A 12,689-nucleotide genomic window follows, 5' to 3' on the forward strand; every position below is an offset into this window, starting at 1 on the left:
AACAGTTTTAAAGAAAAACATTTTATACCTCAATGCCTTTGCCAAAATAATTAACTCTACCATCATTCAAGGCCCAAATTGAATCGAACCTGTTTCGTGAAATCTATTGATAATCTATTCATCTCATCATTCCTAATCTTTTTCTAGATTTATCAATCTTCTGTCTCTCCAAATGAAAGACATTGTGTTTAATAATTGAATTGGATGACCCGGCATGTCCAAGGCTGGTGTGACTATCTGCAGGAAATGGTTGGAGAAGAATCTGGTTCTTGACTTTATGTACATTGGAGAGTGTGTATCTCAAATAAAGTCTAAAACAACCTACGTCAGGATCACCTGGAGTACATGTTATACATATAGATTTTCACTCTCATCCCTGGAAATTATAATTCCTTAGATCAGGGTGGGTCCAGACACTTTGCATTTTTAATAAGCACCCTAGATCTTAAGCAACTTAACTTTGGAAAACCATTGCTATAAAATATTGAGTCTTCATGAAATAAGTGCATCTGAGGCTGGAATTTTCCCTTGGAATGCTGTATTTATGTAAGTGTCCATTTGAAAATATCTTCTGTTCACTGATTTTTTTATATATTCAGTCCAAGCTGAGCTTTGTTTCTAACTCAGATTTCACAGTTTTGTTAATAGGCAACATTCACTCCATGTGGATTCTGTATGTACATATGCGTAGGGTTATGAAGTCATCTGTGGCCTTCTTCATAGGTGTCTTATTTAAGTCATTCTTGTTGCATAAAATATTATTGCTTGGGTCATTATCAAGAGCGGGGGAAGTGGGGAGGAAGAGGATTTACACTTGATAATGCCTGACAAGCTGTATTCACTGACAAGCCGAAAGTTTCTCGTATAGTCCATTGTTGTGCCTCAACTACATGTAAGGTTTTATGTTCATTTTTCCTTTTGTTCTTTTCCCTCTTCCCTCTCTCCCCTTCATTCTTCCTTTTTTCCAATTTTCCTTAATTTCTTCTGATGGACTTGTCCATGGACTATGGTTTTTTGATGAGTGCTTTCATCAATCAGTTACCAAAAATATTTAGTCACTGACTACTGTTTGGTAAAGTGCATTGTCCTGAAAGATTCAGTTCCTTATTAACCTTATCCTTTGGGTCTTGAGGTTGGATCAAAGTGAATAATGTGTCATCCTTCTGTCAAAGTAGGAGAAATACATAGCATGCCAAAAAGCTCAGAAAATTTAAAAACTGGTCAGAGACTGGCAGTAGGAAATGTAGAGATTAGCCTAAAATGAGCATGTTTTGGCACCATTAATCTTTGACCTTAAGCTTTCCAACCTAGAAGTCAGCTAGGAGAAAAACTAGAATTGGAAGATTTCTGTACAGTGTACTATTTCATTTTCATGAGTCATCATTTCACGTGAAATGGCTGAGGACTTTTCTTTGGGAAGATTTATTGTCAAGCAATTGGGGAGGTTTTTATCTGACTTCAGTAGGTTCTCATCTTATAAAGGAAACTTTACCTCTCTCTAGAGGTCTAGAAACCCATCATATGAAAACCCCTCTCAAAATAAATTATTTTCTAGCATATACAAAATGACATTGCCTGTATATCTGCACATTCATGGTTTCTAATTGCAGCAGTGGAGGTAGGAACCAATTCAGCCAAGTGCCCTATTTGTAGGTTCAAAAGGGTCATCCTATTCTAAATGCTATGATTTGTACATTTCTTCTATGCACATTAATCTTCCTTGCTCAAAAATATTTTCAACTAAAATACTTCATACTTTATCTAATTCAATATGGGAAACTATCCCTTAATGGATGGCTCTAAGTCATCTGCATTTTTCCTCTCTGCTGTGAAGCTATTCTCTGTTCCAGTTTCTCTCTTGGTAAACAACTACTCCTACCAACTTTCCTTTCTATTTTTTTAAAGCTTCCCATTTCTATTCATTAGAAATCTTGTTGATATGGCTTTTCCCAAAGAAGAATTCCGAAGCTGAAACTCCAATATGGTCCCAAGGTTCTTAAAGTATGGAAGATGGAACGTTTGTTAACAATGCAGACTCTTGGAATCCATCTAAGTTAGAGTAGGAATCAGTCTCCATGGAAGGGCCCAGAAATCTGGATGTTTAACGTGTGCCTTGTTGGTTCTTATGCATAATAAACTTTAACAACAACTATTCTAGAATGCTAGTTCTGATTTGGAGAGAACATTCAAAATGTAGTCGTAGACTTTCAGTTGCTAGCTTCATGGATATATATGTTATTTAATCTCTCTGAGTCCCAATTTCTTTATTTTTAACATTAGCATAATAATTTTTAGGATATAATGTTAATGAAAAGATTGCCTGGGGCCACAGATGTTTTGTTTCTGTTTGCTTTTTACAAAGCATATATACCTAGATAAACAACCAGTGTAAGAAAAACAAAACCCACAAGAATACAGTAGCAGAAAAAAAAAAAACAATATAAGACTATGCGGAATTTTACTCACTTGGACATTAATTTCCATCCTATCTGTAATCCATACTTGCAAATATTAAATTAATAGTTAATAGGAATTTAATGGTACTCCATAGTCTCAAAGTAGTGCTTCAATTATAAGGAGAAAAAGGAAAAATAATAAAAAACTAAGACAATCTGCTTGGATTTTCCACCACTTCTATTTTTCCCATCTCTTAAAAACTGAAAACAGTCCAAAATATTTCCCTATGCTATAGTTCCTGTCACCTGGAGTTTACTTTCTGACATATGTCTTTTGAAAGTCGTCCATGCATCCTATTCATCATGACTGTAGTGCAAATAGAGATGAGAATTTTCATTTAAAAAAAACTTCAGCAGCCACTTAAATTCTTCTGAAAGGAGAATACTCAAGGCTTCTTCTTTTGTATTTCATAACCTATAAATACTCATTGGAATATTTTGGAAGATAATACTTCCTCTCCCTGATAGCAAAGGCTCTCCATGCCTTAATACAGCATCAGCATGGGAAAGAGAAGGCTTTGGAGATTTATCTCTTACTGAACATCAACTTTTCCCCTCCCTCTAAGTTTTTGTTTCTTTGTTTTTTTAAGTCTTGTTCTGTCACCCAGGCTGGAGTGCAGTGGCATGATCTTGGCTTACTGCAACCTCCACCTCCTGGGTTCAAGGCATTATCCTGCCTCAGCCTCTCAAGTAGCTGAGATTACAGGTGCATGCCACCACGCCTGGCTAATTTTGGAATTTTTAGTAGAGACAGGGTTTCACCATGTTGGCCAGGCTGGTCTCGAACTCCTGATCTTGTGATCCACCTGCTTCGGCCTCCCAAAGAACTGGGATTACAGGCATGAGCCCCCGCACCCGACCTCCTTCCCCTAAGTCTTACCCTGGTTGTTATCTATGATGATTTTTGAAAGCACCTTGAAATTTGTCAATATCAGGTTCACTGATTGCTTTGAATGGTAAAGAATGTCACTTTCACTTAAAATTTAAAACAAATTATTTAACCTCTCTACATTAAAATCCATCTCTAAAACGAAGGAGTTGGACTACTCAAGTTGTAAAAATCTATCTAGTTTTAAGAGAATTGTGACATGTAGTTTTCTCCCACACCATAGAGTTTGTAATAATATCCATGGGTTTGTGGTCATTTTTTTTTTTTGTGGCCTCTCTTTTCTTTTTAGGGTTCTCTCTCTCTCTCTCCTCTGCCCTCCCTCCCCCAGCTGTTTTTCTGCGAGATTTCTAACATTTCCTTTGCAACAAAGGCATTAGTTTTGCTTAAAGCTGCTCCAGTGTCCTAGTGCTCCAGCTGGCTCTGTCTTTGAGCCTTGCTGCACTAACCCTGAACACCACAGGCCTGACAGTGTGGGGATTAGCATTAGAGGAGTCACAGGAGGAAAAGCACCTGAAGTTAGTCCTTAGAACTCTGTTTTCAGAAACCTTATCTATGGATAGAGACACTTCGTGAGAGCCCGAGGACAAGAACTGCAGACATAGTTTCTAAGGGGAGAGGGTGGCACTCTGTCTCCCATGCAAGCTGTGGTGTAGGGTGGTCCAAGATAGGATTTGTTCACTTTCTTGCTCACAAGCCCACCTTTGTAGAGAAAGTAGCCTCAGAATTATAATTTGAGAGTTACAGAAGTTTCCTCTCCTTTATATATTTCCTCAGCTAGTCCTCCTGTGATCCCTGTAATTACTACATTTTCTTTTTTGTGGGGGATGGAGTCTCGCTCTGTCACCAGGCTGGAGTGCGGTGGCGCAATCTCAGCTCACTGCAACCTCTGACTCCCTGGTTCAAGCGATTCTCCTGGCTCTGCCTCCCAAGTAGCTGGGATTACAGGCACCTGCCACCACGCCTAGCTAATTTTTGTGTTTTTAGTAGAGACAGGGTTTCACCATGTTGGCCAGGATGGTGTCAATCTCCTGACCTCGTGATCCACTCGACTCAGCCTCCCAAAGTGCTGGGATTACAGGTGAGCCACCGCCCCACTACATTTTCTGTCCATACCTTTAAAAATGCAAATATCATGCAGAGCAATAAAGACTTCAAGTATACTGTTAATTTCAATTAGGTTAATTTCTCACTTTAATTCTTTTTAAAAACCTGTGAAGAACAGATAACTTGACCTATCACAGCATTTGAACAAATTGACCCTAATCTCTTTACTAACACACTTTTACCACTGACTTCCAGGTCACCATCCTTTGAGTTGTCCTCCCATCTCTTCATCCTCACTTGCTGTTTTTTCCTGTTTTCTGTAACTTATTAAAATTGGAGAAACCCAGGGCTTGGTCCTTGGTCCCCTTCTCTTCTCCATCTAAATCTTGTCACGTTACAATATACGCTTCATAATACAGAATATATTTATTTAATCTTTCAGAAAGAAGGTAGAAAAGTTTAGCATTTAGAACATGGTTTCTCTATCTCAGCACTGTTGACATTTGGGTCCAAATAATTATTTGTGATAGGGACTGTCCTGTACATTATAGAATGATTAGCAGCATTCTTGGCCACTATCCACTGGATGCTGCTAGCACCCTCCAGTTTTGACAACCAGAAATGTCACCAAACATTGTCAAATGTTCCCTGGGGGGTGGGATGGAGCAAGATCACCATCCCAAACCACTGATTTACAGCAGTTTTATGTAAAACCCCAAAACCCTTAAATTATTCAAATTGTAATCTTTGACTTAATTTGGCCAATTCATTTTTTTTTTAGGTTTGTATCTCTTAAAGTTACAAGAATCTGAATAACAACAAGAGCCAACAATAGAATCTATAAGCCAAGTTTTGAGTTTTGGACAACATAAGCTGCTTCTGGGGAGGAAACACGTGAAAATTTGTTTTGTCTTTAGCCCTACACCATTATTGGTAAAAACATGGATGTTATTTTGCCTTTGAAGCAGCAGTGAACAATACCCTAAATTGAAATTCAAGTTTAGCTTGGCCACTTTTTGCTAATTGCATCCAGCTGAGAAAACTAAGGCTTGAAGAGGTTAATTTGCCCAAGTCTGGGTAAATATACAAATCATTTACTTCTCAGCCTTTTACATTCGTTCCTGGAAGAATCAGACAAAATTTGGGTTAATCGTCACTCTAAATTGTAAAGCTCTTAATCCATGTCTGTATTATTATTTGCATTCATAGATAAAAGAACTTCAAGTTGATATGAGATGTGAAGGTCTTCAGCAGAGATTGCCAGAATCTTTATTTTACAGTTCCCTTCTTGGCCACACCTACACTATTTTCTTTACATGAAAAAAAGCAGGCCACATATCCTTCCCTCTGTCTTCCTTCCTTTCCCTCAAGATTTTCCCTCAAAACATACCAGTCATGCTATTCTAAACCTACATGAACATCGATAACATTATCTTAATTAATTTTAAATTAGAAAAGTAAACCATAGACTTAAACAAAATGTATAAAATGATACCTAATAAAAGTATGTCTCAGTCCTACATTTGAACTCAGTCTCCTCAGATGTAGCCACTATTTGGCCACTATTAACTGATAGTTTATGTCCTTACAGAAATTTCCTGTAGGTCGGGCAGGGTGGCTCATGCCTCTATAATCCTGGTACTTCGGGAGGCCAAGGTGGGCGGATCACTCGAGATCAGGAGTTTGAGACCCACCAGGCCAACATGGTGTAACCCCATCTCTACTAAAAATACAAAAAAAAAAAAAAATTAGCTGGGCGTGGTGGCACTCTCCTGTAATCCCATCTACTCAGGAGGCTGAGGCAGAAGAATCACTTGAACCCGAGAGGCAGAGGTTGCAGTGAGTCTAGATCCCACCACTGCACTCCAGCCTGGGTGACAGAGCAAGACTCCATCTCAAAAAAAAAAAAAAAATCTTCCGCATATGCAATCATTTGTGTGTGTATACATGCATGTATTATGTAAGTAAGTATGGCCTATACACAATTTAAATTTTATGGCTTTTTCATTCAAATGTATCTGAGAAATCTCTTCATATAAGGACATATGATTTACCACATTGTATTTTACAGATGAAGAGTATTTCACCTGTAAGGCTGTATCATAGTTTATCTAATCAGTTTACTATCAGTGATTAAGGTGGTTTCTAGTTTGGGGCTATTACAGTGCTCTAATGAATAGGTTTAGTGTTGATGTTTTATTATTATTTTGTTTTTGATGACAGGTGCTCTGAGTCATAATATTTTTTAAGAATAAAGTTTGTTGAGAATTACGTTATTATTGAATAGTCTGAATAAATAGAAAAAAACACATGACAACATCTATTTTAAAAAACTTGAAAAATGCTTTATTATTTCCTGATAGTCAATGTTGAATGAAAGAAAGAATTTGCAAAAAAACTTGACAGGGTTCAATCTTTCAGGAATGTGTTTAGTTTAAAAAAATAGTTGCCAAGACAAATTGAGCTTTGGAATTTCAGCATTCTACAACTCATAAGCTTTACTTATGAGGCACACCTATCAATGTTTATTCCAATACACTTTTTTTCTAAATAGTGTTGCCAGACTCTAAAAGATGTTAGAATTAATTCTTTCAAATGCATGAATAGTATGAAAACTGGGCAATGAAAAGCAATAAAAGTGCCAGGGTGGCTAGGGTAATTTTTCTTCTAGAAATTTTATTCCTGAAGATTGTTTTATGCTACTTTTGAGCTTTAAAAAAAAAAAATCTCTGTGATACCGTCATTTGAAACACACACCGGTCTCATCACTTATAGCCTACCCTGTCAGACTGTATATAATCATATATATAATATATAATTGTATGTATATGTATATATAACTATATATAATCATCTCACTTACATTGAAGAAGTGTGTAAACATATCTGTTATTACAGTATGATCACTGGAAACAGATGTATTTGGGGATATAGTTCCATATGGTATTCCAGATGTGTAGTCTTTGCTTACCAAATAATTATTGTAAATTTCAGAGAAAAGGCAGCAAATAAGTACATATTTTCATCATTGAATAATACATTTGTTCTTCAGGCTTTGGGAAACAGGATGTGCATCTTTTGGTGCTTGTTTTTATTTTTAATGATTGATAAAATGGCATATTTATTGGGACTTAAATTGTCTTTAAAGAGGAACAGTTGTAATTGGCAAAAAAAAAAAAAAAAAGCCTAAGAATGTATTTCTTAATGTTGCATAATTGTCTTTACAAATTCATCCCATAAAAATACTCATTATAAACTTGGCATTCAAAAAATGTCATTCATTAACTTACAAATAAAATTGTAATTACAATTACAAGGCTTCGAGGAGATTCTGCTAGGAGGGTTCCATGCTAATTGCACAGTTTTAAGTCTTCTAATTTAATATTAGGTAAAAAGATAATTATCAAGAAAAACACATAACAGTTTAAGGGCTGGGGAAAAAAAAGTTTCCCCTCTGTGTTTAGCAATCACACTGGATTTGAATGTAATATACAGAAAATGTTCGTGCATGAAAATAAGCCTTTTTTTGGGTCGGGGGTTAGAGGGAGGTCTGTTTACCTATGCGGTCTCGTTAGGGGAGCAAATTCAAAAGCAACGACTGCTGAGACTTTTTGAGTGGTGCCGGGCTGGGCTGTGTACCAACAGCCTCGTCAACTGCAGACGGAACTGCAGCATCCCTTCCTGCCGTAGTGCGTCAGCCATTGGCTCCTCAGTGACACGTGACTGATAGAGCGTTTTCTGTGTCTTTTCTCGCCCATCTGTGTGCAGGGCACTGATAGGCCGGGCTGATGCGCAGGCAATTTATCATCTTGATCTCCCACTGAGTCAGGGAGCTCTCCTGTCACCAGTATTGATTTCAGAGGATGGACTAAATTTCCTAGGATTTCCATTAAGAATTAAGAAAAAAGCTCTAAGCACGCAGGGTAGCCAGACAGACATGGATATGAGATGGCACTGTGAAAACTCGCAGGTAGCTTCTTCTGTCACAGCCGCTGCTGAGCACAGCTTAGATCTGCAGCATGCAGGGTTTAAGATACCAGAAGCCTAAAAACAATAATAATGAAAATAAGAATAAACTCATTTGGATAAACTAATTTTAAGATTTATGTTAAAATATTTCTTCTTGAAGATTGCATGTCAAATTTATGCATGCTGTATGTGAAATGTGGAAAGGTTGTTTTAAATTTTAAAATGTCCTTAAACCCTGAGCATGGTTGCTTCTAGTTTTGTCTGCTGCTTTGTGTGAGCTTCAGGGGTTTATCAGCATGCTTGTGGCGAAAACAACCAAAACTTGTGTCTGTGTGTGTGTGTGTGTGTGTGTGTGTGTGTGTGTGTGCATATATATGTATATATGTATTAACTTAGTTCAAGTAAAAGCATGAATAAAAGCTGCTTTCAGTACTTGCCAGACTGCTTTATTATTGTTAATGACTTGCTGAAATTTTTGCTTAAATATGCTTAGATTCTGACCATGCATGCTTTTGTGGCAGAGTGGGATTTTCATGAGCATTTATAAAGATGGAATGTCTGAATTAAATGCATGTTTGCTAAAACAGAAAACGTATTAGTGATCAGTGATTAAACCTGATTAATGTAAATATTTCATGATAAGATATGAGTAACATTTACTTACATTAATTCTGCTTACTGAAAAAAATGCATGTCTGGGATAATGAAAGTGTTTATTTCTGAAATATTAATTTTGATTATTTCAACAATAGTAAGATTTTAATTTTCTAAAATGCCTCCCAGATGAAATAATTAAAAACATTTTAAAGAAATTATATCCTAGAAGAGGATTCTAAACTGCTCTTTGTGTATGTGAGAGACCATGTGCATGTTCATGTGTGTGTGAATTCCTTGGGGAATTGTTTGATACCCTCCTAGCTAGCTAGTCCTTATTCTCGAGAAAAGCAAAAATGCCTTGGCATTCAAACATTCCCTAGGCCTGTGGAGAATTAGAGCTAGCAGAAGCAAGAGTATAGCCAGATGGGATTGGCATGCTTGGAGTGAGTGGAGACAATAGGTGGGGGTGGAGCAGATGGAGGACAGAAGGGATTGCATATCAGAAAAAGGGTAGGAGGGTGCCCTTAGGGAAGAGTGTGCTTAATAGTGAAGGAAGCCTGGCCTCTCTTTTCAAGGGAACTTCTGATTGCATCTTCATTTAATTAGGAGACAGAATGTCATATCTGTGGTGACAACTATTTTCTTAAATTGGATAGCCCTTGCTTCATAAAGGGAAGAAATCCCATGAATAGAAGTTGCTTTACCAGATTACAAATGGTGTGTTGTCTATTTGTGGTGTTTGTCACATTTTTCTCTTTGCCAAGCTCAGGAAAAGCAGAAGAGAAATTAACAGTAGGCTATTGTATTATTTTAGTTAGTAGCATCGAAATATAAAAGTGGCAATTAATACTAAACTTATTTACTAGGCTTTGGATGATTCAAGCATCTATAGGGCTTACCAAATTTTTCCCTAAATAAGTTTTCAATTCTGAAAATGTTTAGAGCCATGCAAACTAATCTACTATTATTTTCCTTCTGACTTTTTAATAGATGGCCATTTACAGAATAACTTTTGAATATTTTATTTAAGTATTTGTTGATTTTACCATGCAGCGTGGAGCCTGACCAATACCCAGTTCAAATTCTGAAATGAAATTAATCTTTCAGCAGCCTCCATCAAGCCCTCTGTCACCCCCAGCTCCCAGAGAACTGGACACAGTTTTTGCCTAGAAAAGTCATAGGACTGAAGGAGGATGAAAATCAACTTATTTCTGAATCCTCTGATTTTAATGACTCTTACAAAATTCTAGTTGAACCCAGATACAGTTTTCAGTCCTAAGTGCAAATTAATCTGACAAAAATCATGCTTCTAAAATGTAACAGAAACACAAATTTAAAATGTTTAAATACAATCTTTTTTGGGTTGCCCGCAGCTCACTTGTCAGTTATCTAGTGGATTTTGTATTAATATATGTAGAGAATTTCCGTTCTCCAAAGAAAGTTTCCATTCTCAAAAAAAGTTCTTTTGACTTAACTTTTGAAACTTGGCTTGACAAGAAATTATGACTTAGACAAGAAGAAAAAAATTTTTACTTTTGGTACCTTAAGGTAAATTCAGGATAATATACTCAGATCATTATACTAGTTTTCCCAAAGTTGAAGAATAAAGCCAACTTATTTCTGCTGCAATTTCCTTCATATTCTATCCTTAGAAATTAATGGAAAAAAATTCACTAAGCAGCAATATGCTCCTCACTTGGCAAATTCCCTGTAACATTTTTAGGAAGAGTCTCCAGACCGATCTTTGGACAGATATTTATATTATGGAGAGTAGACTGCTGTTCATTAAGGAAAATTACCCAGTAATAAAGGATAAATATTTTCATTGACTTTGCACAATCAAGGTTGCCCAGTAGGCTAAGAGACACATTCTCCTCATGGGCAGAATGGAATGAAACTACAAGAGTCCTGAACTGTTATTAAATGTCTGGTTACAATAACATTTGGGCTCAACTGCCAAGCAAACTTCTCACCAACACATTAACTAGGGAAATACTCACATATTTACAAAATAATTAGTGATGTAGCATTGCATATTAAAGATGTTCTGGGATGAAATGCTACTGTCTGTGTCACTTCCATATGCTTCTTTAATTTATGAAATGTGTTCATACCACAGCATCTGGGTGCATTGATAAGGTACAAGGGCAATCAATTAACTATATGATGGATTCAGTAACCAGAATGCTAATTGATAGGAAAAGCCCTCTTAGCTGACACTTTTTAGTTTTCAAATGGGAAAAAAGCATGTAGCCAAGTACTTTAGGCCTTTGTCTATATTAAGTTTAAATATTTAAGAACTTATACTCTGCCCATTTAGAAAATGACATTTAAATGAGATTTCACCCTATCAAAATTAGTGCTGTTAATTCTAGTATTATGAGCACTACCAAAATCCACAGCTGAACAGCGTTAATGAATATTTAATCATACTTAGATCAAGTGGTGCCTTTTATTATTTAGTCTTCTCTTTTACCTCCCATTTTCCCTGTTCCCAGTGTTTTATTCCTCTGTTGCTTTACCTGTGGTTTATGGACTCAAACACCAATAGATAGAAAAAAATGGCATCCATTTGCTTCAGAACTTGAGATTGTTAAACATAAACAATAATCTTTGTGCAAATTCAAGATAGTATAATGACACTAAGTTTAGATTTATACATTCTTTAGCATTTAAGTTTTTAAAATTTACACTAGAGTTACCAGTATTGACCAGAAAGACTGATTTTACCTTCTGCTATCTTATTTACATTTACTTGACAGCTGATATTTCAATCTCCTGAAGGCCTCCTTCCCTCATCACTCTAGCATAGAGAATGGAGCTAAGGACAATATTGTGGAGTAGATAGGCAATTTCCAGTATACAGAAAAACTGGAGAGAGTCACAGACAATTATACATTCATGGATATATCTAGGGTCTTTTGGCACATTAAAGACAATATGAGTTCAAACCGAGTAACAACTATTAAAAAGCAGAAATATATGAGAGATAGTTTATATTTTTGCATCATAAACTATGTGTATTATCACTACCCATTTCCATTTGCTCCTCAAATTTTCACCTTTATTTTAACTCATTTGATTAATCATAAGTAACTAGCTCAGATTTCCCAAAAATCAATGATACATTTTTTTCAATGTTGCGCTATATATTTTTTGATCTGTGGGTTAAGCCACAATTCATTTTCTTGGGAATAAAAAACAATCAAATACTTGTTTTACTATTTTCCCATAACTATAATGTATAGCCTTTTGTTATAAAGTCTCCATTACTTTATTCATTACTTTGAAAGACAAAAACTATTTATCATGGTGGGAATGACTTGAATATTATTTTGGGGAGCCAAAATAAGTCAGTTCCCAAAAGAAATTAGTTCTGCAGTCTTTATGCTCTCACCTTTGTTCCCCCTGCTTTTTTATTAAAATGTAATGAGTCTTGTAGGATTCCACCATCTTGGCTCTAAGCCTATTTCAGATTTTTGATGAAAAACATGATTACATAAGTTCACAGCCTAAATTTATTAGTAAAGTCATGGATAAAGTGAAGGCTTAACAGTATGGGGAAATGCCATTACCTGGCTGACTTAACATCGTTCAAGTTGAAAACTCTACAGGAGTATATCAGTCTATGGCCATACCACCCTGAATGTACCCATTCTCATCTGATCTCAGAAGCTAAGCAGAGTTGATCCTGGTTAGTACTCGGATGGGAGAGTGTATCAAAGACAAAATTC

At 36.2% G+C, this 12,689-nt stretch overlaps 1 protein-coding gene across 24 annotated transcripts in view; it reads left to right on the top strand.

The window, feature by feature from the left end:
* Positions 1-12,689, top strand: part of NRXN1 (neurexin 1) — a 1,113,820-nt gene that overhangs the window by 1,049,183 nt on the left and 51,948 nt on the right. Inside the window, exon 1 of one of the 24 annotated variants that reach the window (XM_019021165.3) lies at positions 8,155-8,359. The exons of the other annotated variants lie outside the window; for them this stretch is intronic. Coding sequence (XP_018876710.1) covers positions 8,327-8,359 — 33 coding nt within the window. The 5' untranslated portion in view covers positions 8,155-8,326. Of the gene's footprint in view, positions 1-8,154; positions 8,360-12,689 lie in introns of those variants that run through there. 24 annotated transcript variants of the gene reach the window in all.

Source organism: Gorilla gorilla, chromosome 12, assembly GCF_029281585.2.
Source record: "Gorilla gorilla gorilla isolate KB3781 chromosome 12, NHGRI_mGorGor1-v2.1_pri, whole genome shotgun sequence".
Lineage (NCBI taxonomy): Eukaryota > Metazoa > Chordata > Mammalia > Primates > Hominidae > Gorilla > Gorilla gorilla.